Below are 15,702 nucleotides of genomic sequence, written 5' to 3' on the forward strand. Positions count from 1 at the left end.
TCCTTCACTGTCGCTGGGTAAAAGTCCTGGAACTCCCTTCCTAACAGCACTGTGGGTGTACCTACATCACATGGACTGCAGTGGTTCAAGAAGGCAGCTCACCATCACCTTGTCAAGGGCAACTAGAGATGGGCAATTATTACTGGTCCAGCCAGCGAAGCCCACATCCCGTGAATGAATAAGTTAAAAGAGAAACTCTACCTGCAGCGCCATTGCGCTCTACCTGAGGCCTGGCCAACCTCAGCTGAGGAACACCTTGCAGGACACATCCGGGTCATGGTCCTCGAGCTACAAGGCACTCAGTCCAAGCAGCCAGGGCTCACACCCTTGGCCAGCTCTGGCATCATTGACAGTTGGCACTCAGACTCTAACACCCCTGGGGTCCACAGGGGGATGGCCGGACCTTAATACTTCTGCACACTGACCCATGCCAACACGGTACACACCTTTCCTGAGCGCAGCAGGTTATTGAGCCTCTTCTGACATTGCATCCATGTGCACCGCACCACATCATGGTTTCTAACCACTGCTGCAACCTCCTCCCATGCCCTCTTTGTGAGGAGGTGTGATGGCCTCCTCCACCCATCTCTGGGGGCAAGGAGGTCCCTCCTGGCAGCCACCTCCTCCAGGAGGACCGCGAGGCACTCACCCGAAAAGCGAGGAGTCGAGTGCCCACCCAACCTGCCCTCCTGCCTGCGTGTCCAGCCACACTTGACTCCATTACTTGGATGTTAAAGACACAGAGAAGACGTTGTTCTGTGGCAGCCTTTCAGAGGCTGCCTAGGCCATTTTTAAACCAGCCGATGGGCACCTGTCCTGCCCACTCCTTCCCGACCAGTGGCCTGCCAGCGTGAAATCGCGGTCGAGGGCTGATTATGGGCAGCGGGCCGTTTCCTGGCCTCTCCCGGGCTCGCCAACCATGCCCATCCGCTGACCTCAAAATTCTGGCCAGAAAGTGGAGCCTAGACAGCTGAATGCCTAGGCAGTGGTGAGGTCAATGGGATGGATATGGAATAGGATGGTTCAAAGTAATGGAGGCAGAGAAACAGAGAGGGAGTTGTAGTTAGGAAAAGGTGAAGCTAAGGAGCAGCTTAAACACAAGGCTGAGAACTTAAATTTGAGGTAGGGGAGGATTTGAAAACCTATAAAGCTATAGGGTTGGGTCGGTAACCAGAGGACACTGGTCAGGTGAGCAGGAAAGTAACAAAAGGAGTTCAGTCCAGAAGTGTGAGGTAAATATTTTGGGAAGTGCAAACAATGAATGGTAGGTTACTGAAAAGGAAAGATTAGATAGGCAGGAGTTGTTTCTTTGGAGTAGGAGAGAGGTGATTTAATTGAGGTGCATAAAATTTTGAGGGCTGAGATAGAGTACAGGAAGGACTGATTTCCATTCACAATGAAGTCAACAGCCAGGGAATAATTTAAAGTAAAAACAGAAAATGCTGGAAAAACTCAGCAGGTCTGACAGCATCTGTGGAGAGAGAAACAGAGTTAACGTTTCGAGTCTGTGTGACTCTTCTTCAGAGCAAAAGAGAAGTAGAAATGTGATGGAATTTATACTGTTTAAGGGGGGTGGAGCAGGTAAAGCAGGACAGAAGGCCAGCGATAGATCGGGGCTAAGGAGAGATTGACAAAGATGCCATGGACACAAGACAAAGGGGGTGTTAATGGTAGTGGTGATGACTAAAGAAGGTGCTAATAGTGGCATAAAGGTAAGAAAGCAGAATGTGTTAATAGCAGAACAAGGGTCAGCACTCTGAAAGAAAAACATAGAACAAGTGACAGATGGCCCTTTTGGGGATGAGGGTGGGGGGAGGAGGTGGTGGTTGGGTAAAAAGGTTAGAAAAAGGGATAAAAAAAGGGATAGAACAATGAATAAATGAATAAAAATAAAAATAAGTGAATAAAAAAATAAAAATAAATTTTAAAAATGGGATTAAAAAAGGGGTGAAAATAGAAGTGAGAGTTCATGGTTTGAGGTTGTTGAACACAATGTTAAGTCCGGAAGGCTGTAAAGTGCCTAGTCGGAAGATGAGGTGCTGTTCCTGCAGTTTGCGTTGAGCTTCACTGGAACAATGCAGCAGGCCAAGGACGGACATGTGGGCATGAGAACAGGGTGGAGTGTTGAAATGGCAAGCGACAGGGAGGTCTGGATCATGCTTGCGGACAGACCGAAGGTGTCCCGCAAAGCGGTCACCCAGTCTGAGTTTGGTCTCCCCGGTGTAGAGGAGACCACATTGGGAGCAGCGAATGCAGTAGACTAAATTGAAGGAGGTGCAAGTGAAACGCTGCTTCACCTGAAAGGAGTGTTTGGGATCTTGGACGGTGAGGAGGGAGGAGGTAAAGGGGCATGTATTGCACCTTCTGCGATTGCATGGGAAGGTGCCGTGGGAAGGGGATGAGGTGTTGGTGGTAATGGAGGAGTGGACCAGGGTGTCTCGGAGGGAATGGTCCCTATGGAATGCTGACCGTGGGGGGTGAGGGGAAGATGTGTTCAGTGGTGGCATCATGCTGGATTTGGCGGAAATGGTGGAGGATGATTCTTCGAATGCGGAGGCTGGTGGGGTGAAAAGTGAGGGCAAGGGGGTCCCTATCATGGTTCTGGGAGGGAGGGGAAGGGGTGAGGGCAGAGGCATGGGACATGGGTTAGACATGATTGAGGGTTGTCAATCACAGTGTGGGGGAACCTCGGCTAAGGAAGAAGGAAGACATGTCAGCAGCGCCATTTTGGAAAGTGGCATCATCGGAACAGATGCGACGGAGATAAAGAAACTGAGAGAATGGGATGGAGTCCTTACAGGAAGCAGAGTGTGAGGAGCTGTAGTCGAGGTAGCTGTGGGAGTCGGTAGGCTTGTAATGATTATTGGTGGACAGTCTATCACCGGAAATGGAGACAGAGCGGTCAAGGAAGGGAAGGGAAGTGTCAGAGATGGACCATGTGACGGTGATAGAAGGGTGGAAATTGAAAGCAAAATTGATAAATTTTTTCAGGTCCCGACAAAAGCATGAAGCAGCAGCGAAACAGTCATCAATAGTTCTAGGAGGGGGCCTGAGTAGGACTGGACCAAGGAATATTCCACATATCCCATAAAGAGACAGGCATAGCTGGGACCCTCCATAAAGAGACAGGCATAACTAGGATTTAAAGTAATTGGCAGAAGGATTAGAGGTGACTTGGGGAGAATATTTTTCACCTGAAGGGCTGTGGGGATCTGGAAATCACTGTCTGTAAGTGTGGTAGGAGAAGAATCCCTCATTGCAATTTAAAAATTCTTGGATATGCAGTTAACATACTGGGCTATGGACCAAGAGCTGGAAAGTGGGATTCAGCTGAATAACTCTCCTTTTGGACAACACAAATACAATGGGCCAAATGGCCTCCTTTCATGTTGGAAAATTTCTGTGGGCAGAATTTTGCCCTTGGCAGGTGGGCTCGGTGGGGGTGGTCGGGAAGCCGACCACCACCAGCGATCGGGACCAGGCCACAGTTTCACACTGGCAGGCCAACTAAGGCCCACCCAGCGTGAAACACGAGTGGCAGCCCTGAGCTGCCTGTGCAGGTGGGGGATGAAGGCTAGCGGGCCGAGCCTGAACTTTCCGCATGCGTGCGAGTGAGCACTGCATAACCTCCCTGAGGCATGGAGCTGCCCCAGGGAGATGAAGCGTTTTTAAAAAAGAAAATGAAGAAAATAAAAATATAATAAAACATGTCCCCTCATGAGCAGGGACATGTTATTAATTACATTTTAGAACTTTTATTTTATTATTATTTGCTTTTGGAAACCTGATCCACAGATGGGGTGAGGTTTCCAAAAAGCATGCAAAGGCCGCTTGGACTTTTCACCTGCCCAGGTTGGATGGGCAGTGAAAAAATTAATTTAATTGATTATTTAATGGCCTTAACAGGCCTTTTAATTGTCGGCAGGTGCACTGCTGACCCCGCCGCGCGCCCGCCGACCAAACTACCGCGTGACTGCGCATTGACGTCGGCACGCTCTATCGATGTCAATACGCGTCATTTCACTGCCCAATGCGTCTATAATGATCAGGAATGCGCTCCTGAAAAGATATTGGAAGCAGGTTCAATGGTATCTTTCAAAAGGGAATTGCATATAAACCAGCAAAGGGAACCTTTACAGGGTTATGGAAAAAGTGAGGAAAGGAAGCAATTAGGCCATTCTTTCAAAAAGACACAATGGACTGAAAGGCCTCCTCCTGTGCTGTAAGATTCTGTAATTCTCAAGAGCCAGTATAGGTGAGTTGACATTTATATAGCGTAGAGGTGGGAACGAGGATGTTGGTGTAATTGAGTTTGGTCCTATAACAAAGGCATAAATGAGGGTGTCAGCAGTAAATGGACTTTGGTAAGGTAAGAGGTGAGCAACCTTATAGAGATGGCTATTAGCAGCCTTTGTGGTGTAGAGGATATAGAGTCAGAAGGTCAGCTCAAGATTAAACAGGAAATACAGATTGAACGGAAATTTTTTCTGTGTGATTGACATTATGTTTATTCATGTTTGTTTAAAGTTCATATGCCAATCCTTCAGCCTGGAAAGCTTTAATGGGATCACGTATTATTGGACAAGGTATATCCAGAAACATCAGAAGAATCCATACCCACCCCAACTACAGCATTCCAATTCACTCTAACAATGACATTGCAGTTCTGGAGCTTTCCTTCCCCCTCATCTTCAATGACTTCATCCAGCCAGTTTGTCTCCCCTTGAATAGTACAGTCTTCCCTGTTGGTCAAAGCTGCACAATCACAGGATGGGGGACGCTTGCCTATCAAGGTTAGATATTGGCTTTATTCTGACATCAGTTGAATCATTCAACTTTTTTGCAATGTAGCTGGAACTGCTGTTTTCCTAACTGTTCATATTTTAGTGTTTATTTCTTGCTTCAAGTACAGCAAATGTGTCTGATACAATAAATCATCACCTTTGTCCCTGTTAATCTTACCAGCTAACAGTCCATGGCGTTGCCTGTAGTCAATTGACCAGTATGTTTTTTTTCAGAAACGGTAGCATCGTGGTTATGCTACTGGACTAGTAATCCTGAGGCCTGGACTAATGCTGCAGAGACACCGGCCAGAATGTTTCCCTCGTTGGGCGGGCTCCGCGGGAGTGGTCGGCGGCCTGTGATCGGCTCCGCTCCACGATTTCATGCGGGGAGGCCAATTAAGGCCCGCCCTGCATGGATCGCGAGCGGCAGCGCTGAGCACTACCTGTGCGGGTTGGGGGGAGAAGGGAGAGCGGGCCAAGCTCGCAGTTCGCGCATGCACGCGATAGAGCGCTTCAATCTCCCTGAGGCAAGGAACAGCCTCAGGGAGATTGAAGCGCTTTTTAAAAAAATCAATGAAGGCAGTAAAAATGTTAAAAAAACATGTCCCCTCATGTGACTCTGTCATGAGCTGGGACATTTTTTAATTCAAAAATAAAGTTTTCAGTTAATGTTTATTTGCTTTAGGAAACCTCATCCCAGGTTTTTGTGACAATCCATGGATGAGGTTTCCTAAAAAACGTAAAGGCTGATTGGCCTTTTCGCCTGCCCGCCAACCGTAATGTTGAACGGGCAACGTAAATTTGATTTTAATAAGCCTGTTAATGGCCTTAATGGGCCTTTTAATTATTAGTGGGCGCGCAGCCAACTCCGGCGCACTTGCCGAACGAAATATCGTGTGAGTGCGCGATGATATTGGGACGTATGCCTGACGTCATCGTGCATCATATTACTTTCAGGCGTGTCGGGCGCAAAATTCTGCCCATGAGTTCAAAACCGACCATGGCATCTAAATTGTATTGATTGATTTAATCTAGAATAAAAAGATAGTTTCAGAAATAGAGACTATATTGCTACTGGATTGTCACAAAAACCTGTCTGATTTACTTACATCCTAAAGTGAAGGAAAGCTACCATCCTTACCAGGCCTATCCAAATGTGACTCCAGACCCATGGCACTGTTGTAGACTCTTAACTGCACCCTGAAATGGCCACTCAGTTGTATTAAACCGTTACAAAAAGCAATCAAGTAACAATAAAACCAGAAGGACCACCCTGGGATTTATATTTATGGAATAACAAAAGCACATTCAGGCCCAGTTAACCTCCAAATTCACTAACATCGGTGACTTGTGGCTAAAGTTAGAAGAGCTGTCCCACTGACTAGTCAAGCAACAACCTGACATAGTCATACTTACAGAATTATACCTTTCAGCTAGTGTCCCAGACTCTTCCTTCACCATCCCTTGGTATGTCCTGTCCACCAACAGCACAAATCCACCAGAAGTGGTGCACAATGTGTGCGGGAGGGAGGGAGTGGCCCTGGGAGTCCTCAACATTGACTCTGGACCCCATGACGTATCATGGCACCACGTCAAATATGAGAAAGGGAATCTCCAAATGATTACCACCTACTGCCCTTAACTGATGAATCAGTACTCCTCTGTGCTGAACACCACTTGGAAGAAGCACTGTGGGTAGCAAAGGTGCAGAATATGCTCTGGGTGGGGAATTTCAATGCTGTTGCAAGAACATAGGAAATAGGAGCAGGAGTAGGCCATACAGCTCCTCAAGCCTGCTCCACCATTCAATAAGATTAGGGCTGATTTGATCTTGTCTTCAACACCATTTTTTCCATAATCCTTGACTTCCAAAGAGTTCAAAAATCTGTCTAACTTAGCCTTGAATATATTCAATGGTCTGAATCCTCTAGTCAGCGCGAGGGGGTGGGCCCCACTTGCCGATGTGTAAAATAATGTGCGGTGACATCAGGCGTGCGTCCCGATGTCACCGCGCGTCATTCCTATCTTCAGTTCAGTGGGTGCGCACCGGAGTTGACTGCGCACCCGCCAAATTGTCAAAGGCCTATAAAAGCCATTTATCAACTAATTGAGCTGATTGTCTGGGCTGCCCATCCAACCTTTAGGTTGGCGGGCAGGCGAAGAGCCCAGGCGGCCTTCGCATTTCTCATGAAACCTCATCCACAGGCGGGATAAGGTTTCATGAAGAGTTTATAAATTTTTAAAAAATTTTATTGAAATACAGAAACATGTCCCAGCTCATGTGATACTGTCACATGAGGGGACATGTCTGAGTAATTTTTAAAATTTTTTTTCCATTTTTCATAATGAAATTAATCTCCCTGAGGCAGCTTCATGCCTCAGGGAGATTTTTGTGGCGCAGGTCCCGACTCTCCCTCCTGCCCCCGCCCGCACAGGTAGTGCTGAGCGCTTCTGGGTGCACATCACGCTGGGCGGGCCTTAATTGGCCTGCCACGTAAAATGGCGGTGCACAGCCGATGGCCCGCACTCCCCACCACCCGCCACCGCCCTAGGGAGTCAGAGTTGGGCTGGAGTCAGGTCCACTACTTCCTGAAGCAAGCCCAAGGCGGGAACAAAGGTGAGTGGTGCCATGGCGGGCAGGCTGGAAAGCCCGCCACCATTCACTGGGACATTGGCCCAGTTCTAATCATGACTGTTAGGCCCCCAGCCCTTACCCCTCACCCTCCTATCCACCCCTATGATCTGTCATATCTCCAATGCCCTCTCCACACCCTCCATACCCGCTACATATCCCCATGTCTCTTCATGTCACCCCACATCCCCCAGGCTCTCTCCATACTCCCATACCCCTGCATGCCCCCATGCAACCTCCATACCCACTTACCCAGTATCCACTATGACAGAACACACAAGCCCTATGATAACACTGGGAAGTCTCTGAAATGACATAAAACAAGTAACCAATAATCCATTCAAACTCCACTTAAAAAAATGCTCCTCTTAGTAGCTCACAAAACTGTCAAAATGAACAATAGAATTCAGAAACCTCTTCAAATTACTTAAATCCTATTAACTGCTTTTAAAACTATCAGTCCCCTTCACAGCTATGTAAATAAACCCTGCTAAGTTAAGTCCATTAGTAGGGTTTGGAGCTTAGCCAAGCTATATAAACAAACACTCAAAAGCTCAATATAATTGAGCCTTTGAAGTTACCTGAACAGATGGTTAGCCACATGTTCATGTTTTCAAAGGTTCAACAGAAGGACTTACAAGTAAAGAAGTCAGGCATCTGTTCAGCTATTCCAAAGGCCCAACAAATGCATGGACTTTAAATTGTTGTAAAAATCAAAGCACAGGATCCAGATGACACATTAATATCTGATTCTCAATACCTTTGAATGCAGAAGAGCACTTTATCCAGTGGAGAATGCATCTGAACACTTACATAATGCTGGTCAATTTAATGGCCAATTACCTTCTAAGGAAAGAGGCCTATGATCAATCACTGCATTAAAACATACTTACCTTACCAGCATCTAATTATGTTATTTGGACTTGGCAAGACTTTTTAAACTTGCCTGACTCCACAACAGACTTCCCCTATAGTTCATGAACTGATTGACAGATGGTTCATCCTCTAATAGAGCCTTTCTTTCTCAATAGAGTAAATTTTTGTTGAGAATTAGAAAATATCTCCTTGAATATCTTCCACTGATTATCTACTGTCTTACCTTTTAACCTTTCTTCCCCAATTCACTGTAGCAAACTCTGTCTTCATACCTTTGTAATTGCCTTTATTTAAGCTTATGACACTAATTTCAGACAAGTGTTTCTCATTCTCAAACTAAATGTGAAATTTTATCATGTTATGATCACTCTCCAACAGAAGAATCATACTATGAGATCATTAATTAATCCTGTCTTATTATACATTACTAGGTGTAAAATAGACTGTTTCCAGGTTGGTTCCACAATGTATTTTTCTAGGAAGCTATCCGAATACATTCTTTGAATTTGACCTCAAATCTTTGCCAGTTTGATTTGTCCAGTCTATGTGAAGATTAAAGCCGTCCACGATTATTGCAGTAGCAGTCTTATGAGCCCCCGTTATTTAATGATTATATGCTGTCCTACAGTGTAGCTATGGTTAGGAGGCCTGTAGACTGCTCCCACCAGTGACTTCTTTCCCTTGCTATTACTTAGCTCCACCCAAACTGATTCTACATCTTGGTCTTCTGAGCCAAGATCATTTCTCACTACTGTATTGATCTTATCCTTTATTGACAGAGCTACCCACCTCCTTTTCCTTTCTTCCTATCCTTCCAAAATGTCAAGAACATCTCAATATTCAATTCCCAGCACTAGCCATCTTGCAACCATGTCTCTGTAATGGCTATCAGATCATACCCATTTATTTCTATCTGTGTCATCAATTCATCTATCTTTATGAATGCTGTGTGCATTCAGATAAAGAGCCTTTAATTTTGTCTTTTACTATTTTTCCCTCCTCTGACCCTGGTGCACTCTTATGTCTATATGCTCTGTCATTCCCTGTTATACAGCCTGTGTATCATTACCTGTATCACTATCCTACACTATTGCATAGTCCTTTTTCTTTAACTTTCTAAATTTCACCTCACTTCAAATCCACCCACCCACCCCACCACCCCCTACTCCTCCCCACCAACCCAGTATTTAGCTTAAAGTCCCATCTACAACCCTAGTTATTTGGTTTGTCAGGGTACTGCTCACAGCACTGTTCAAGTGAAGTCTTTGCCAATGGAACAGCTCCCTTTTCCCCAGTAATGATGCCAGTGCCCCATGAATCAAAACTCATTTCTCCCACACCCACCTTTCAGCCACACATTCAGCTCCCTGATCTTGTTTAACTTATGCCAATTTGCACATGGTTTAGGTAGTAATTCAGAGATTATTACCTTTGTGGGTTCCACTTATAATTTAATACATAGATGCTCATCCTCCCTCAAGAGAACCTATTTCATAGCTCTACCTATGTCATTTGTAACTATGAAGACCATGACAATATCACTCAATTGCCTATTTAAAGTTCATAAGATAAATAATAACCTTGTTGACTTAGGTCTTTAGTCTAACTTAACCCTCAGTCCTAATTTCACCTATTTCTTTATTGTTTTTATATATATCAAGAAGTACTTCTTACTCTGACCTCACCAAATCCCGCACCAATTCCTTTGCAGTCTGGTGAAATCTGCGATCAGGCGAAGCTGCTCTGTGCTAATACGCATATTATTAATTACTTACCCCAATTGATTCTATTTTTAAAATTTCTAGCTCTTAATTTAAACCAATGTCCTAGATTAGCAAAAGAAAGAAAAGAGAAAAAAGTGAAATATTCACCAGCCAATCACTTACCTGCTTTCCTTTGAATATTTTTAAAACTCTTGGTTCTTTATATCCATATCCGGTCTCCCTCCGATCCCACAGAATAGTATTCAACCACAATCTGTAACTTCATGGCTCAGCAAATCCCTCACTCTACAATTACCATCAAGCCAGAGGATCAACTCTGGTTCAATGAGAAATGTAGGGGGCATGCCAGGAGCAGCACCAGGAATATTTACAAATGAGGATTACATGCATGCTATGCAATGGAAGCTATGAATTAAGCGATCCCACAATCAATGGATCAGATCAGAGCTCTGCAGCTCTGCCACATTAATTCATGAATGGTGGTGGACAACTAAACAACTAAATGGAGGAAGAAGCTCCTAAAACATCCCCCTTCTCAATGTTGTGGGAGTTCAGCAAGGCTGAAGCATTTGTAGCCATCTTCAGCCAGAAGTGCTGAGTGAATGATTCATCTTCTAAGGTCCCCAGCATCATTGATGCCAGTCTTCAGCTAATTCAATTTATTCCATGCAATGTCAAAGCATACCAGATACACAGCAGGCCCTGGGCCCCGACAGCAACCTGGCTACAGCGCTGAAGACTTGTGCTCCAGAACTAGCCATGCCCTTGCCAAGCTCTGTTCCTATAGAACTAAATGCAAAAGTCAGAACAAATCCAATCTAGCCAATTGCCTCTCTATCATTCTGTTCTCAATCATAAGAAAACTGAAAGAAGGTGTTGCCAACAGTGATAATGACACAGCACTTACTTCACCAATTACCTGCTCACCGTCAGTTTGGGTTCCACCAGGGCCACTCAGCTCTAGACCTCATTGCAGCCTTGGCCCAAACAGTGACAAGAGCTAAATGTCAGAGTTGCGGTCAGAGTGACTGCCCTTGCCATCAAGACAGCATTTGACTGAATATGGTATCACGGAGCCTAAACAAAATTAAAACCAATGGGAATCGGAAGGGGGGTGAGGGGGGAGGGGGAAGGGGGGTGGGCAAGAACTCTCCATTGGTTGGAGTCAAACCCTGCACAAAGGAAGATGGTTGTGGTTGTTGAAGGTCGATCATCTCAGTCCCAGGACATCGCTGCAGGAGTTCCTCAGGGTAGCATTCAAGGCCCAACCATCTTCAGTTGCCTCATCAAAGACCTTCCCTCCATCATAAGGGCAGAAGGAGGGATCTTTGCTGATGATTGCACAGTGTTTAAAACCCCTCACAGCTGTCCTGGCTGGCCTCTCATCTTCCACTCTCCATAAATTTATGCTCAGTCAAAACTCTATCTTGCAGCAAGTCCCATTCACCCATTAGTTCAATGCTTGCTGATCTATAATGCCTCCTCATGTTCAAATCCCTCCATGGTCTCACTCCTTTCCACCTCCATAACCTCCTGAAGCCTTATAGCCCTCTGACAATATTCCTTTCTTCCAATTCTAGTCTCTTGCGCATTCCCCTACTTTATTTGAAACACCATTGGCAGCTGTGCCTTTAATTCTCTAGGCCTTAGGCACTGGAATTCCCTTCATACACCTTTCTACCTTTGCACCTCTTTCCCCTTCTTTAAGATGTCCCTTTTGTACAGGAAGTACATCACTTCCTGTATCAGCACAGGTTGTGGTGCAGGACTTCATGCCTGGATCTGACAGCTCTTTCGGCTATGCAAATTGATGGCTTAACAACCATTTCAGGACTTCTTCCAGAAATGGAGCTGCTCTCAATGCCATTGGTGCCAGTGCTGAGATCAACTGCATTCACGATAAGCAAGTTTACTCACGACTGATAGTTTGTAAAGGGTCTGCTGCATAACGTCACCAAAAATGTAAAATAAAATTAACTAAATATTGAGCAAGGAGTAACAGGGATGCTGCTATAATGGAACAGGGATGCTGCTCCCAACTCCACAATGGTCCCGAAGCCTGTTGCTGCTTCACATTTCTTTCTGGGCAACAGGAGGAGTATTTCAGAGCAGCACAACATCACTTCCAAGAATGAATAGCCCGCTATTATTATGAAGACACCAGGTCAAAAACCTGATTGTTTCTAAAAAAGAGACTTGCAATTATATCACACTTATCATGACCACTGGACATCTCAAAGTACTTTACAGCCAATGAAGTACTTTTCTCAGTGCAGTCACTAAAACGCAGCAGCAAACACGTGAACAGCAAGGTCCGAGAAACAGCAATAAGATAACCAGATAATTTGTTTTTGCGATGTCGAGGGACAAACATTGGCCAAGACACCAGGGATATTTCCCCTGATCTCTTCAAAATAATGCCATGGGATATATTAACTCCACTTGAGAGGGCAGACAGGGCCTCAGTTTATTGTCCAGTCTGAAAGACAGCACCTCCGACAATGTACCACTCCTTCAATACCGCATTGAAAAGTCAGCCTTGTTTTTGTGCTCAAGTCCTGGAGTAAGTCTTGAACCTGAAAACTAATGCACACGAGGGAAAAAGTGTAATTTCTGGTCTTTTTCTCCAGGCTGGACTCCAAGAATCCTTCAAAAGGCAGAAGTGAAAATCATCAGTGACAACAGATGCAGGCGTACCTATGGATATCGTGTTAGTGATAAGATGCTGTGTGCTGGTATCTTAGAAGGAGGAGTTGATGCCTGTCAGGTAGCCTTTTGACCGAAACAGAATGCTGATACGCATTTACTTATACTTATAATCAAGATATTAGTTCTATCCTTTGAAGAAAGTGTATTATGTCACACTCATTTGAATGTAATACAATAGACAATAAGTATCTTCCTATGAACATACGAATATATGAGCTAGGAGCAGGAATAGGCCACTTGGCCCTTCAAATCTGCTCCGCCATTCAATAAGATCATGGCTGATCTGACTGTAACCTTCTGCCTACCCCTGATAACCCTTCACTGCCTTGTTTATCAAGAATCTATCTAGCTCTGCCTTGAAAACATTTAAAGACTCTGCTTCCACCGCCTTTTGAGGAAGAGAGTTCCAAAGGTTCACTGCTCTCTGAGAGAAAAAAAATTCTTCTCATCTCTGTCTTAGATGGATGGCCCCTTATTTTTAAACAGTGACCCCTGGTTCTAGATTCTCCCACAAGAGGAAACATCATCTCCACATCCACCCTGTCAAGACCCTTCAGGATCTTATGTTTCAATCAAGTCACCTCTTACTCTTCTAAACTCTAGCGGATACAAGCCTAGCCTGTCCAACCTTTCCTCATAAGGCAACCTGCCTATTCCTGGCATTAGTTTAGTAAACCTTCTCTGAACAGCTTCAAATGTATTTTCATCCTTTCTTAAATAAGGAGTCCAGTACTGTGCACATCACTCCAGATGTGGTCTCACCAGTGACCTGTATAACTGAAGCACAAACTCCCTACTTTTATATTCAATCCCCCTCGCAATAAATGATAACATTCTATTTTCTTTCCTAATTACTTGCTGTATCTGCATATTAGTCTTTTGCGATTTATGCACTAGGACACCCAGATCTCTCTGCATCTCAAAACTCTGCAATCTCTCACCATTTAGATAATATGCTTCTTTTTTATTCTTCCTGCCAAAATGGACAATACCACATTTTCTCATGTTCTTCCATTTGCCAGATCTTTGCCCACTCACTTAACCTACCTATGTCACTTTGTAGCTTCCTTTACAACTTACTTTCCACAGCACATGTGACTCCTTCAACGAACTCCAAGAAATTGGTAAATTACTATTTCCCTTTCACAAAACCAGGTTGACTGCCCGATTATCTTGAATTTATCTAAGTGTCCTAAGTGTTATGACGTCTTTAATAATAGATTCTAACATTTTCACTGACAGATGTTAAGCAACCTGGCCTATAGTTTTCTATTTTATGTCTCCCTCCCTTTTTGAATAAAGGAGTTACATTAGCTATTTTCCAATCTAATGGCACTTCCCCGAAGCCAGGGAATTTTGGAAAATTAAAACCAGTGCATCAACTATTTCAATAGCCACTTCTTTTAAGATCCTAGGATGAAGTCCATCAGGACCCGGGGATTTGTCAGCCCGCAGCTCCAACAATTTGCTAAGTATCTCTTCCTCATAAGGCAACCTGCCCTTCCTGGTATTAGTTTAGTAAACCTTCTCTGAACTGCTTCAAATTCATTTACATCCTTTCTTACATAAGGAGACCAGTACTGTACACATCACTCCAGATGTGGTCTCACCAGTGATTGTAATTTTCCTGAGTCCGTCCCTCCCTGCCAATTCCTGATTTACAGCTATTTCTGGGATGTTACTTGTATCCTCTATAGTGAAGACAAATATAAAATGCCTGTTCAATTCATCTGCTGTCTCTTTATTTTCCGTCATTAATTCCACAAACTCACTTTCCAAAGGAAAGTTTGTTAACTTTTTTCTTTTTTAAATCTCTAAAGAAACTCTTACTATCCATCTTTATATTTCTAGCTATCTTTCTTTCATACTCTAATTTTCCCTCCTTAGTAATCTTTTTGTCATTCTTTGCTGTTCTTTATATTCTGTCCAATCTCCTGATCAATGACCCGTCATTGCACAATTATATGCTTTTTCTTAAAGCTTGATCCTGTCTTTAACTTTTTAGTTAATCACGAATCATGCGTCCTCCCCTTGAAATTTTTCTTTCTCATTGGGGAATGTATCTATTCTGTGAATTCTGAAATATCCCTTTAACATTCGACAAGTCAATTTACTGTTGCAAACTATAGGTCCCAAATAGCTTTAAGCTGAATCTAAATTAATAGTCACAACAGGAAACAAGTGCACCATCCCTAGGACAGGCAGATTGTAAATGCCACAAAGATTCCATTCCAAGATGACTTCCAATGCATTTGAAAGTATAGAGAATAATATTAAATGTTTTATAGTGGAAACAAGTCCTTCTGTCATTTCAGCAACTTTAAGGCTGTTACTAACTAGCAACAGGTTACAGCTTGTTCTTTTTCAATCCAAGATCTGGGCCCTGCCTCCTAGTTTACAGCCTTATCAGAAAAAACAAGTAGCAATTGCTGAATGCAAATTCCACATTAGCAGTGGGCGGAGAAGTGGCAAATAAAATTCAAACTGGAAAATCGTGGGGCAATGCATTTGGGGAGGGCGCATAAAGCTAGGAAATACCCAATAAACGGGAAGTTATTGAGAGGGGTTGAGGAAGTGAGAGACCTTGGAGTGCATGTCCACAGGTCCTTGAAGGTGGAAAGACAAGGTAGTCAAGGAAGCATATGGAATGCTTTCCTTTATTGGGTGAGATATTGAATACAAAAGCAGGGAAGTAATGATTTAACTATATAAACCGCTGGTTAGGCCACAGCTGGAATTTTGTGTACAGTTCTGGTCACTACATTACAGGAAGGACATAATTGCCCTGGAGAGAGAGCAGAGGGCTTGAAAATTGTAGCTATGAGAAGAGATTGGATAGGCTAGGGTTCTATTCCTTGGAACAGAGGAGGCTAAGGGCTGACCTAATTGAAGTGTACAAAATTATGAGGGGCCTAGATAGGGTATAGACAGGAAAGACTTGTTTGCCCTAGCTGAGGGGTCAATTGCCAGAGGGCAT

The 15,702-nt window shown here is 44.1% G+C and overlaps 1 protein-coding gene across 1 annotated transcript in view; it reads left to right on the top strand.

Moving 5' to 3' along the window:
* The window catches only part of LOC144691460 (transmembrane protease serine 9-like), a 170,355-nt gene that overhangs the window by 50,799 nt on the left and 103,854 nt on the right, over positions 1 to 15,702 (top strand). The window contains exons 5-6 of the mRNA XM_078559567.1: positions 4,528 to 4,793; positions 12,647 to 12,783. Of these exons, the coding sequence (XP_078415693.1) occupies positions 4,528 to 4,793; positions 12,647 to 12,783 (403 nt within the window). The remainder of the gene's footprint in view (positions 1 to 4,527; positions 4,794 to 12,646; positions 12,784 to 15,702) is intronic.

This window comes from Cetorhinus maximus, chromosome 2 (genome assembly GCF_964194155.1).
Source record: "Cetorhinus maximus chromosome 2, sCetMax3.hap1.1, whole genome shotgun sequence".
Classification (NCBI taxonomy): Eukaryota; Metazoa; Chordata; class Chondrichthyes; order Lamniformes; family Cetorhinidae; genus Cetorhinus; species Cetorhinus maximus.